This window comes from Lagenorhynchus albirostris, chromosome 14 (assembly GCF_949774975.1).
Source record: "Lagenorhynchus albirostris chromosome 14, mLagAlb1.1, whole genome shotgun sequence".
NCBI lineage: Eukaryota > Metazoa > Chordata > Mammalia > Artiodactyla > Delphinidae > Lagenorhynchus > Lagenorhynchus albirostris.
Genome location: NC_083108.1, coordinates 74,382,079 through 74,396,068, shown reverse-complemented (window position 1 = coordinate 74,396,068; position 13,990 = coordinate 74,382,079). Strand labels below are relative to the sequence as shown.

At 48.2% G+C, this 13,990-nt stretch overlaps 1 protein-coding gene across 1 annotated transcript in view; it reads left to right on the top strand.

Moving 5' to 3' along the window:
* The window catches only part of TBX5 (T-box transcription factor 5), a 45,448-nt gene extending 32,905 nt beyond the window's left edge, over window positions 1–12,543 (top strand). The window contains exons 8-9 of the mRNA XM_060120951.1: window positions 2,143–2,369; window positions 11,919–12,543. Of these exons, the coding sequence (XP_059976934.1) occupies window positions 2,143–2,369; window positions 11,919–12,496 (805 nt within the window). The 3' untranslated portion in view covers window positions 12,497–12,543. The remainder of the gene's footprint in view (window positions 1–2,142; window positions 2,370–11,918) is intronic.
* Window positions 12,544–13,990: the final 1,447 nt, after the last annotated feature.

The window sequence follows — 13,990 nt, the reverse complement described above, 5'->3', positions numbered from 1 at the left end:
GGAGCAGCTGGGACTGTGAGCCATGGCCACTGAGCCTGTGCGTCTGGAGCCTGTGCTCCGCAACGGGAGAGGCCACAACAGTGAGAGGCCCGCGTACTGCAAAAAAATTAAAAATAAAAAAATAAAAAGTCTCCCGTAACCCCAACTTCTGGAGGGAACCTCTGGGATTCATTTCATAATCTAGACCATGTTGTTTCCCCCTTCTTTAACTTAATTCAGCTCACACAGATTTCTGAATTTGTGCGTATCCAGCCTTCCCATCCTTTTCAAGGCTGCATAATATTCCATCGTTTAGCTCTATCAAAGCTGACGCTACCATTAATGAGGACATTTAGGTTATTTCTGTTTTTTCCCTTGTTACAGACAGTGCTGCAGAGAAAATCCTCATACTTACGTCTTTGGGTACTGACCTGATGGCTTCTCGGGAAAATTCTTCGTAATGGGATTGCTCACTCCATGTTATTGTATATTATTATTATTATTATTATTGTTGTTGTTGTTGTTTTGGCCACGCCTTATGGCAAACGGGATCTCAGTTTCTTGACCAGGGATGGGACCCGTGCCCCCTGCATTGGGAGCATGGAGTTTTAACCACTGGACCACCAGGGAAGTCCCTGTATATTTTTAAAAATGGATGCTCTCAGGAATTCCCTGGTGGTCCAGTGGTTAGGACTCGGGGATTTCACCACCATGGTCCCAGGTTCAATCCCTGGTCGGGGAACTAAGATCCCACAAGCCATGTGGCGTGGCCAAAAAAAAAAAAAAAAGGGTGATATCATATTGCCTTCCAGAATAGATGGGCAAATCACCCTTCCATCAGCCTACACACTGTACTAGTTACTCTCCTGAACAAGATTTCCTTCCCCCATCCCAAACGTTGGCAGCCCCCTCCTCTTCGTGCATGTGGGAATATTATGGGTTGGGCCGTTCTCTTCTTATACACCCCGGCTGTTTCTCTCAATTCTACCTGTATCTTTGAGCTGTCCCTCCTCTCAGCTCCTTTGCAAACTCTCACTCTGATCCCTCCCCCACCCACCTGGCTTCCTTTGGGACTCTTGTGATGCTCAGCGCCTCTTTCTTCCTTTCCAGGAGAGGTTTCTGTTGAATTTCCCAAACTCTTATGTGGAAAAAAATGGTCTGAAAGCTGAAGGGAAGGGAATGTGGAGGACGGATCATATGAGTGTGAGGGAGCAGATTTTGAGCACTTTGGAGGAGGCTGTACCTATGGCGTCATAAACTGAGGCTCAGAAGGGTTGTGGCCCAGAAGCCTGTGAGTGGTGGAGGTGGGACCTGAATTTGGATCTGCCTGGTCTTAGTCTCCATGCTCTTTTCTCTATCTCCTTTGTCCTCCTTTTTCTTCTCCTTTTCCTTCCCCCTCTCCCTCTCCCTCTACTCTGCCTCCAAAACTGTGACAGTCCTGCTGATGGCTACCATCTGTTGTGCCAAACACTGTTTTAAGCCTCTCACGTGTATTAACTAATTTCCTCTCTCAATAACCCTTTGAACCTGGGGTTTTTCATTATCCCTTTTTTACAGATGGGAAAACCAAGGCACGGAGAAGTTAAGTGTTATGTCATTGGCGACAAGTACGGCAACTCAAAAGGAAAGTCTAAGGCACGAGGAGCAAACTATTCAGATTCGGGTCACCTAGGTTCTTACGTGGCCACCCCAGGTGGTCAGCTACCATTCTTTACTAATGTTGGGCAAAGGCCACAGCCCCATTTTAAAGATGGAGACCCAGAAGTTAAGTCTGAGTGAGCTCTCAGCTCTTTAGCTTTTGAATTAGGGAATTCAAAGACGTCTAGAATAGGTTGAAATATTTCAACTGCCATGTGTGTTTATTGATTGTTGAGAGGGGTCTCAACTGGGGGTGCTCATTTATCTTTCTGCATATGTATAGAACTATTCATAAATCTACTCGCCTGATGTATAAGACATGAAAAGGTGGTGACTAAATATATATGTATAGGATAGGATGCATTGGATGCACTTGAGTATAACTGGATCTATTCATTCATCAAAGATCCCTTTGCTTCTTATTCTGTGAGTTTTCTGGTAGAGTCTTTGACCCTGTGGTTCAGCCAGTGGGAGGATCTCTATCAGGCCACTGATCAGTGATACTTCACATCTTCTCTCTTTCAGTAAAGAATATCCCGTGGTTCCCAGGAGCACAGTGAGACAGAAAGTGGCCTCCAACCACAGTCCTTTCAGCAGTGAGCCTCGAGCTCTCTCCGCCTCGTCCAACTTGGGGTCCCAGTACCAGTGTGAGAATGGTGTGTCTGGCCCCTCCCAGGACCTCCTACCCCCACCCAACCCGTACCCGCTGCCCCAGGAGCATGGCCAGATTTACCACTGCACCAAGAGGAAAGGTGAGTGTGACAGCCCTGCCGTCCTGGCCACTGTCTGTACTTCTTCCTTCTTTTCCTTGAAAAAATAAGTACACATGACTACGTGTATTTATTTTTAAAATGTAAGCAATACAAAACTACAAAGAGATTGCAAGAAATTCAAACCATTCAAGTAAAGCTAAAGATTCCTTTGACGCGTCCCCCCCCTTCCTTGGGGAAAACTTATTTGAAATGTTCAGACCCATTTATTTATTTACACTTGCACACACCCACAAATACAAAGAGTTTTGCTTTTAGTTTTAACAGTTGATATCATACTGCATCTGTTTTGCAATTTGCATTGTTTTAAACTTTAGAATGCATCGTAGATACCTTTTCGTGAACTTAGAGTGGCCTCATTCTTTTTAGCTGCTGAAGAGGAAGTATTGCCCCAAAAGGATAAAGCTGAGTTTATGTTGCCACTAGTCGTCAGGGAGTGTGCTTCCAGGGAACCTCCTTGGAATTGGATGTGCCCTTTAGTTCACGTGCAGGGTTTCTCCCAAGTGGATTCTGAGCTCTTCTTTCCTTTCCAGATCAAATCAATACCGAAAAAGGCAGGGAGGGAGAGAACAAAATCACAATAGATTTTTCTCTCCTGTGCAACCCCTCTTTAAATCTACTAGGCTGCGGTCTGAGACACAACCTCGTTTCCTTTGCTAAATGAGAAATGGATGATTTTTTTTCCTAAGTTATCTGAGTCCAGAGTGGAGGTTAAGGAAGGAAATTTCTGACAGTTTTTCGAGGCAGAATCGAAATTTCTGACAGTTTTTCGAGGCAGAATTGAAGGCGTTGATGCGGGCAGTGGGACCAGAGAAACAGATTTGAGTCTCAACTCTGCCCCCAGCTTCCTGTGTGACCTCAGGCAGGCGTCCTAGCCCTGCTGTGTGTCACTTTCTCCCTTTGTAAGTGATGCTAAGTTCCCTAGAGCAGTTGGTACTTGGTAAGCTGGGTGACAGCTATGAAGGAATAAGTGGCAGGTATCCCTCCAGAAAGTGAGTCCTGGGAGGAAGTGAAGAGAAGGCTGCTTATCTAGGTGAAGGTCTGGGATAACAGACATAAGGGGAGGGGGCCATGTAGCCTCGTGCTTATGCCTGTGGTCTTCAGAGTCAGAAAAGCAAGATGAATCCTACCTTTGCCATTTTCAAATGTTTATGATTAGGTGTGAGTTACTTAGCAAACATCACTAAAAGTTACTCTAAACATCACTAAAAGTCATCTATAGGTTCGGGCCCGTGATTGGACCTGTCTCATAGACTCGGTGTGAAGATGACATGAAATCATGCTTGTCCTGTGTTCAGCACAGGGTTGACTTAATAAACCGGCCCTGTTTCGCTCCAGCAGGCCCACGGCTCCATCTTTAGAGTGGCCCTGTTGGGCCTCACAGCCCTAGCAGCCAACACGACGCCTGTCAAACCCCAGTGCCTGGTGCCTGGACCCTTTTTTTTTTTTCTCTTTTTTTTTGGGCTGTGCTCATGGCATGTGGGACCTTACTTCCCCAGCCAGGGATCGAACCCGCACCCCCTGCAGTGGAAGCACGGAGTCTTAACCACCGGACCGCCAGGGCAATCCCCCATGGGTTTTCTTTAAAAAAACAAACAAACAAAACCCAACAACTCACTAACCAGAACGAATGGAAAAGGATGCTTTTGCAGCTTTCTCTGGAACGGGGGTGCCATCAGGAAAGGATCACGGTTTGGTGATTTGACGTTTACCAAAATCACGTTTTGAAAGAGGGAAGAGCTATCATGGCTCCAAGCCTGGGGCTGGGGAGCTGACCTGGGTGAGACTGAGCTTCCCAGACTCACCTGAAGCCCACCCAAGCTCCTTGGATCTGGAAGTCCTGCGCAATATCACCCCATCAGGCCCCCTGGCCCAACTCCCAGCACGACCGCTGCCAGATGGGCTGGAGACCAGATGCCTGCAAACCTGCCTCTTCAGGCACAAGCAGGGGTTAAGAATGTCCCATGAAACGCAGGTCCCTGCACAGAGATTCTGTTTTATATTATATTTAAGGGTGCCCTGCCTAGGTTCCAGACCACAGCCTTTTCAAGAACGTTATTAAGTAGGTACTCTTATTAACCCACTTTACAAACGGGGAAACTGAGGCCCACAGAGGGAAAATTGTGAGCTCATGGTTCTTGAAGGCAGCATTTGAACCCAAGCCTGGTCTGCAGACTCTGCCTGGGCCCTGAACCACCGCCCTATCTGCCTCCGTTACCTTTGCTTATGGGCTGCGGTCTCCAAATTTCATCGTCCACCAGAGATCTGCTCTTGAGGCTGGGTCGAACACGCTGATTAAGAGCTCACCAGGTTTGAATTAAAGAGTTCTTTCGATTAAATTAATGCCAGACCAGCAGAAGAGAAGGAAGTTACAAAGAATCAGGGCGCTGTTCTGAGTTCAGTATTTCCAGCAGCATCCTTGTAAACGCACTCCTGGAGGATGCAGGGTGGAGGCTTTGAACGCAAGCCTGATGGACCCTCTTTGGGTGATGTGAGGACTTGGTTTGCGTGGGGGTGTTGTGCGGGATCCTCGAGTGAACTTGGGATCCACTTGAGGCGGCCCCTGGGGAAGCTAGAGTCAGTGACTGGTCCGTTGCAGTGTGTTCCAGCGGCTGACACTTTGCAGCAGTGTGACCGTGGGTCAGTTGCCTCAGCTTTCTCAACTAGCTTTTCTGCAGAATGGGGATGACAGTAGCCCCTACCCTGCAGGATCGTTAGCAGATGAAATGAGATGATCCAGGTAGAGCACCTAAAAGAGTGCCTGGTACCTGTAAGTCCTCTATTGAACGTGAGCTAGCCCTGCCCTTGGGAAACTCACACGGTTGCAGGCAGCTCACACATTCAATGACTCATTATAGATTTGTTTGATGACAGTGGCGGTCGAATGCTCGAATGCTATAACGGAGGTACGGACAGTGTTAACGAAAAGCCGAGTGGGGTATCGATTGGACTAGGCTAGGGCATCAGGGGAGAATTTCAGCTGAGGTCTGCGGAGAGCGGGAGTTGGATAGGAGATTGGGGTGCCGAGGGGGTGTCCAGGCGTTGAGAAGAGCACGCGTGCAGTCCCTCGGAAGATGGGGAGCCCGCTCCCACTGGGGCGGTGGATGGGAGGCCAGAGCAGGGGAAAGTGACGGGAGGGGAGGTTGCCAAGGAAGGCAGGGGCTAGCACGACGCCAGCCCTTGTGAGCCATTTTGGGGGGTTCGGATTTTAGCCTAACACCGATGGGCGGCCGTTGGAGGGGTCTGAACCCCTGAGTGGCAGGATTCAGGTTGTGCTTTGAGGCGGTCACTTTGCTGTGATAAAACTGATGCCAGGGCCCCGTTCAGAGGCTGTTGCAGGCTCTGAGGTGTGAGATGACGGTGGCTCAGGCCGGGGTGTGTGGAGAAGAGCTGGCGATGTCGGGAGAGTCAGGACCTCGTGACTGGTTGAAGATAACAAGGTGAAGAATTGCCTCTCGTTCACGGATGCGTACACTGGGGCTCAGAGAGATTGAGAAACTTGCCCAGAGTCACCCAGCTAGTGAGCCGCTCCGCCCCAAATTCATACATACTGAGGTCTGTGCACTCGGGGTGCCAGGCTCTTTTCACCTCTGCAGAAACCTCTGCCCTTCTCACCTCCCTCCACCCCTCAAAAGGGAGCTCCCAGAGACAGAGAACATTCCAGCCAAGCTCGGTCTGTCCTGCCTGCCTGCCTCGGAGACGACAAAAAGCAATTCATCATCAACCTCCATTGTAAAGTGATAAGGAATCAGCCGAGGTTTCCTTCCAGTTTGGGACTCCCGTTAAGTGATAACTCCATGGGTGGCTTCCCCCGACCCGGCCCCTGACTGCCCCACTATCTGACTTCCCCTCATTGTCTGTCTCCTTTCCAACCAGCCCAGGAGGCAGCCCCAATGAAATGTCAAAGGGCCAGGCCGGCCAGAGGGCCCCTTGTGTTTGGACCCGGCTGTCTCCAAACTATCTCTCTCGATGGTTGGAGCCAAAAAAGCTGGGAAGGTCTTTTATCAATGCCACTCAATCAAATCCAGGACCCCAGGGCCTGGGAGAGCACTTGTCTGTCTTTCTTTCCCCCTCCCACCCTGACTACCCTCCCCACAGTTAGAAACCAAAGGCAACCCAAATAAAGATTTCAGCAAAGCCATTTTCTGCGCTGGTACGGAGAGGGAATCGGAGAGAGTAAAGGGCTTTGCATCTTCTCAGTCTCCGTAGTTTGTAGAGCGATTCTACCTCCTTTTCTTTACTGGATCTTCACTGCAGTCTTTGAGCCGTGGGAGATGCCCTCCCATCCCCATTTTGCAGGGGGGAAAATAGAGGACTAAGAGCTTGGATTCCCAAGGTTATGTGGCTGGTGAGTGGCCGATCCGGGATGCGTTCATCAAGTAGATATTAACGGTACACTTACGTTGTACTGGGCACTGTGCTGTGTGCTGAAGACAAGGGGAGAGAACGATGGAAAAGGTCCCTGGTCCCAGGAAACGTGTATTCTCGCTGTGGGAGACAGAGAGTAAGCAAGTCAGTATACTTCATGGCTTCAGATAGTGGCTGAGATCTGAACTGGAGTCTTGATTCCCAATCTAGGATCTGCCCACAATACCATCCTAGTTCTTTGCACTTTAAAGTTAAGAGCTAACAGCGTGGGGACAAACACACACACAAATCCATCCATCCATCCTTAAGTGTCAAGGTTACCACCTTGTCATACTCTCTGAACACAGTGGGTTGCATGAAGTCTGAAAGGTTGGGGCCATCTAGCCGAAGGAGCACCGTTTGAGGAGTCCAAAGGCCTGAATTAGAGTCCTACTTCTGACTTGCTGAAGGTCACTCAGCTGAGGAGTGGCTACTCACTGCTCTACCTCCAGGGTCTGGCTGTGAAGACTCCACCACGGTCTTTCATCTGAATGAACTCCAGCAGCAAGGGAAATGACCCATTTGGGAATGGTGACAATATTTACTCAATGGCATCAGTGATTTGCAAGCAGCTCTGTGGGTTTTCTAGCCTGGAATCCATCCGAACACCTTCAAGTATTGGATGACCTTCACAGAGCCACCTGTCCAATCTTCCAAGGGGGAAAACAGAGTCGACCCACATTACTTGGGCAGATAAGATTTGAATACTTACTTTAGGTACGAGGAAGATAGAAACTAGACTGCACTGTTATTATCTCAATTCCTACATGAAATGTAGGTATTATCCCCACGTACAAACAAGAACTGAGACTGGAATGGTCCAATGGTTCGCCCAAGGTCACGTAGCCAGTGAGTCAGAGACGTAACTGTGCCCTGAGATCTGTGTTCTGGATTCATCATTAAAGTCACTTTATCCAGAATCGACAACATCCAGAAACACGCAAGGCACCAGGGTTTTTCACACTGCTGTGTGGTGATCCGTGGTCAGAATCACGAAGAGGTTTACTATTGTCCAAGAGACTCCTCTGGGCTCGGGACATTATATCAGTATAATTGACCACCCTTACGCAACTTTCTGAAACCAAGCCGTGGACTCATCTGATTGAGGACTTGACCCTTGACTACAGCCCATTCCCCAACCGTGGAAGAGAAATAGGACTCGTCTGGGACAGAGGTCTTTGCTGTTGATCAGTTATCAGGCTCCCAATAAAAAGATAGAAACCAAACCATCACGAAAATAAACACAGAGATTACATCCCAAGCATTTATCACGATCGATGTGAAATTTGGATCCTGGCTTTGGAATTTCTTTACAGTGAGATGAGAACCAAGAGGCACTGGAGAATGCTCACGTCCTGTTTCCATCAATAAGCCAGCATTGAGTTTTTCTTAGGACTCTGCATCAGATCTTTGGGGTATTAAGGATTGGAATGTGTAATTTTACGATTTTCCAAAATGTGCTCTGGCCTTTTTCATATTATTCTTCCTTCTTTACTTGTAACCAGTCTGGAAGGGGATCAGAAACTCGGGAATGGTTAGTTTGCCTTGTTTTTTTTTTTTTTTTTTCCTCTTGCCAGGGTACCCTGCAGCTGTACTTTCTATTATTGAAGAGGGGAACGCCCTGGTTAAATGGAAAACCCAAAGGTTATGATTCCAGCAACAATGGAAACATTCAGATTTATGGACCTTAGGGGGTGGGTGGAAGGAAGAATAGAGGGAAGGGATCAAGGGAGGAGGTGGCCAGGACAAACAAAGAAATAAGTCAAGAGAAGCAGTGTCTTTAAGACGCCCTCAAAACGCCCGGTTGAAAAGTGAAAAAATGTGGACACTTGCTCATCTGAATGTCTTCAAACATCGGGATGGTTGGCACCATGTAGCTAGAACACCTGGAAGAGTGATGACTGCATTTTTCACTTTTTTTTTAGACCGATGTTTGGGCATCCTATGGGTCCCAGATGTGTCGCAGAAAGAGTCTAGTTAAAAATAAGTTTGCTTGCTGTTAGGTGGGTACAACCTTTGTGTAGATATGTGTTATTTGGGGAGATTTTTGACTTACCTGGGGGTATCACTCAGAGAATGATGCGAGTAGAGGGGTTTGGTGGAACCCACACCTGTTGGTTTATAGTCCAGTGTGAAGCCGTAGGACTTCCTGTGGGGAGAATGACTGACTTGGAGCTTTACATCCAAGGAGCACCTGCTCTTCACACAGTGTCAGCCTCCTGCCCTTACAGGTCCTGCCCTTGTGCAGGGGAGGATGGAGAGGGGCCAAGGATGTGTGCGGAGCAGGACCACAGCTACCAGTTGACCAGCACCTGGCACTCGGTAACGGCTCAGTCAGTATCTGTTGGATGACTTGAGTGAGTGGCGTTGCGTAGTAGAAATCGAGAGAGCTTGGAGGCAAGGTGTGGTCGGCAAGGTGAAGCAGACCCAGCTTTGATTCCAGCCTCTGCTCCTTCCCAGCTTCGTGGCCTTGAGCAAGTCACTTCTCTGAGCTTCAGTTTTTGCCTCTAAGAGATGAGAACGAGAGCAGCTGCCTTGAGGAATGACTCTAGGAGATTAGAGTCAGGTCACTTAGTAGGTGCTTAATAAATCATGGCTCTTCTTTCTTTCCTTACTTAGTCCTGCGTTCTGCACACATGCCATCAACCATCACAGTGGTGACAGTTGTGGTAGTGTCCCAGTGTTTCATTTTTCTTTATACTTGCCAAACTCAGGCATATTTCTTTTCTTTTCTTTTTTTTTTTAAAATAAATTTATTTATTTTAGGCTGCGTTGGGTCTTCGTTGCTGCACACGAGCTTTCTCTAGTTGCGGCGAGCGGGGGCTACTCTTCGTTGCGGTGTGCGGGCTGCTCATTGCGGTGGCTTCTCTTGTGTGGAGCACGGGCTCTAGGCACGTGGGCTTCAGTAGTTGTGGCTCGCGGGCTCTAGAGCGCAGGCTCAGTAGTTGTGGCGCACGGGCTGAGTTGCTCTGTGGCATGTGGGATTTTCCCGGACTAGGGCTCGAACCCGTGTCCTGTGCATTGGCAGGTGGATTCTTAACCACTGCGCCACCAGGGAAGACCAGGCATGTTTCTTTCTTTCTTTTTTTTAAAAAATTTATTTATTTATTTATTTTTGGCTGCATTGGGTCTCTATTGCTGCGCGCAGGCTTTCTCTGGTTGTGGCGAGCGGGGGCTACTCTTCGTTGCAGTGCGTGGGCTTCTCGTTGCGGTGGCTTCTCTTGTTGCAGAGCACGGGCTCTAGGCACACGGGCTTCAGTAGCTGCAGCATGTGGGCTCAGTAGTTGTGGCTCATGGGCTCTAGAGCGCAGGCTCAGTAGTTGTGGCGCACAGGCTTAGTTGCTCTGCGGCATGTGGGATCTTCCCGGACCAGGGCTCGAACCCGTGTCCCCTGCATTGGCAGGTGGATTCTTAACCACTGCACCACCAGGGAAGCCCAACCAGGCATATTTCTTAACGTTATTCATTAGAAAGAGATTGGAAGTGAGGAAAGAAAAATCTCCAGTTTGGGGAGTAAAATTCCAGCCAGGGAATGAATCCATATGAGGTTTACATCTTGGTAGAAACTCCCAAGTATTGCTTCCCTTGAAGGAAACACCTGGAGGTGTGTTATTACAGACGAGGTCTGCCATGACACAGGTGGTGTTACCCTGGTAACAAGAGCTGTCCTTGGTGATGGGTATCAGGAGATTTACATGCTCGATTTTATTCCTTAGCTGCCCAGTGAGGTAAGTATTGCTAACTCTGATTCAAAGGTGATAAAAATGAGTCCCAGAGATGGCAGATGCCTTGCTAGTGTCACACCGACATTAAGTACAAGAGCCGGATTCAGACTCACGCATGTCTAAGTTTCTTAACCTGAGGTCTGCATTTTAAGGAGTCCTTGAGCGCCCTGAAGTTGTGTGTGTCACTTTGGTCTATACATACAGTTCTCAAAACTTCGTGTTTCAGTTTATTTTTCTGGGACAGAAAAGAGCCCAGCTCTTTTGTTAGTCCCCAGAGGGGTCAGTGACCCCAAAGTGGTTAAGGAAGACCCTCTTTCAGAGACAGAACTCTCTCTACTGCTCTCCACTAGGGATTAATTAGTGCTTACAGAAGGGAAGTGACTTGTTCAGCGATGAAACAGTGACACATGAATTGGTACCAACTCAACAGATCATGACTGGGTCCTTGTTCACATAAGGCATCAGGAAAGGATTTGGGGATTCATTCGGGCTCCCGTCCATTTATCCACTTTTCCATCCACTGTTCCATCCATTGCACAAGTATTTGCTGCGTGTCTTTCTGTCTAGCATGGCATGGAAGAACAGGAATTTTGTCACGAGATTCCTAGGATTCTAATCTTAGCTCCACTGTTTATCAGCCATATAAGACCTTGGGCACGTTTCCTGACCTCTGTGTGTCTCCTTTCATCTGTAAAATGAGGAGACTGAGAGAACCCACCTCATGGGGTTGTTGAGAAGATTAAACGGGTGACCTCGTGGAGAGTACTCAGAACAGTGCCAGGCAGAGTAAATGCTGTATGTGTTGTTACTGTTGATGCTGTTGTTATTATTTTTGTCACTAGGTACGTCCCAGGTTCTGGGAATACAGTGATGGGTAATCCAGACCATGTCTTGCCTTCATGAAGTTCACATGCTGGGGAGGATGGAAGATAATAATAATAATTGTTATTTATTGAGTGTTCCCTTGTACCAAGCTCTGGACTAAGTACTTAATCTATATGTTCCCATTTCATTGTCAACACTTCCCTTTCTAGAAGGTGCTGTCATGACCCTTTCCATTTTACAGATGAAGAAACTGAGCTCAATTTCCCCAGTTTACTAGAAACTATACAAAGCATCTTTTCTAATGATTGCATTAATGTTCTATTGAGGGAATATACTGAAAATTATTAAAAAAAAAAAAAGGAAACTGAGCTTGGAAAGGTCAAACTGTTTGCTTAGAACTCCGTAGCCCAAAGTCTTAGCCGTGACAGTCCATCCTCTTTTTATCAGAATGGAGGTTGGAGCCAACCATCTTCCGGACTTAATTCTTCTGTCCTTGGGCCAAATGGCTGTCTCTGCCTTGAGCTATGGGGTAGCTGATCTGGCCTCACAGGTGTCTGTCCTCCTGTCTCAGCAGATGAAGAATGTTCCACCACAGACCATCCCTATAAGAAGCCTTACATGGAGACGTCGCCCAGTGAAGAGGACCCTTTCTACCGCTCCGGCTACCCCCAGCAGCAGGGCCTGGGTGCCTCCTATAGGACAGAGTCAGCCCAGCGGCAGGCCTGCATGTATGCCAGCTCCGTGCCGCCCAGCGAGCCCGTGCCCAGCCTGGAGGACATTAGCTGCAACGCCTGGCCCAGCATGTCCTCGTACAGCAGCTGCACGGTCACCACCGTGCAGCCCATGGACAGGCTACCCTATCAGCACTTCTCTGCTCACTTCACCTCGGGGCCCCTGGTTCCCCGGCTGGCTGGCATGGCGAACCACGGCTCCCCGCAGCTCGGAGAGGGAATGTTCCAGCACCAGACCTCCATGGCCCACCAACCTGTGGTCAGGCAGTGTGGGCCTCAGACTGGCCTCCAGTCCCCCGGCAGCCTTCAAGCGTCAGAATTCCTGTACCCTCACGGCGTGCCAAGGACCCTGTCCCCGCATCAGTACCACTCGGCCGTGCACGGAGTCGGCATGGTCCCAGAGTGGAATGACAGCAGCTAAGGCGAGGCCTACTCCTTCACTGCCATTTCCAGAGGGAGGGGAGAGAGGGAGAGGGACAGTCGCAGGGAGAACCCCAAGGACGAGATGTCTCATTTCACCCCATGTTCACGTCTGCACTTGAGAACCCCCCACCCTGCCCCAACACTGATGTAATCAGTCGCTTGAAACCACAATTCAAAAAATGTGACTTTGTTTTGTCTCAAGACTTAAAAAACCGCCAAGAGGAGATGAGTCTTTGCCTCCCCCCGCCCCTCCCCCCCACCGCACTCATCAACCGGCCACATTCACACCACCTCCAGATGCCCTCCTTGATTTCTTTTCTTTCGGTCTCCAGAAAGTCCTGCCTCCTGGAGTGTTTGATCCTCATGCGTAGTTAGAGTCCTTCCCTGTCTTGGTGTTAATGTTGACGTTGTTATATAATAAATAATAATATATTTTTTTTCTTTCCATTTTCTTAACGGGACCCAGTCCCTTATTTTGGGGGAGGTCTGAGGCAAGTATGTTTCAAAATATGTATTTGTGCAGTTGCCCTCAAATACTCCTCCACCCCCAAACCTAAATCCGCAACCCTCCGCCTTGACTAAGAAATTACCTACCTCTGCCATGTGGTGTCTCCGGTTTTGTCCTCCCTTCCCCATCCTCACGAAGTCCAGTTTCGCCTGCTACCAACCAGTGGAGTCAGGGTAACACCAGACTCCATCTGGCATCCTATCTTACTCGACCCTCCCTGTGTTCCCGGCTCCGTGTTTTTCCTGCCCGCTAAAACGTGGCCTATAGCTTCCCGACTGGAAAGCTTGCTTTGAAAAACTTAAAAAGCCCCGGTTTACATGCGGGCAGAACTGTGATAAGCAAGGCGCAAGCTCTGTGCTGACAAGAGTTGTGAAAAAGCCAAAATAAATATTCGTCCTGATAAAAAAAACAAAGCCAGCCCCCAGCTTCCAAACCTCCATCACTGACGACCCAATCTGGATACAAAGGCAAAAGCCACCCTCCTAAAGAAGCAGCCAGACGTGCTCACTGAGGAACGTTCTCCAAAGACATCACACCAGCACCAAATGCAGGCCCGAACTGTGGTTACTGAAGGCAGAAAACAGAATGAAAAAAAGTGTGTAAGTAAAATGTTATTGCAGGGTTCTTCAGATGTAATAGTTTACTGGTACTATTTATTTATAAATGGGAGTTCTAATTAAGTAATAACCTGAAATGAAATCCAGCATGGGATCTGGCCCAAAGCTTTTAATTTTATGGATACTCAAAACCAAGTTTGCGTTGTTTTTGTTTTTTTTTTTTTCCTTTCAAATGTGCTTTGCTTTCTTGATTAAAAAAGTGTTGTTTTGTGTTTTTTTTTAACTGACCCTAATAAAGAGAACAGGGTAATACGTGAGACTGCGTATGTTCAAGTACGTGAGAGTGTGTGTCTGTTTGTCGCGTGAGTGTCTTTATGCGATGATGTCTTTTTACGTTGCTAAGGCGGGGGGCGGGTGAGAATTAAGT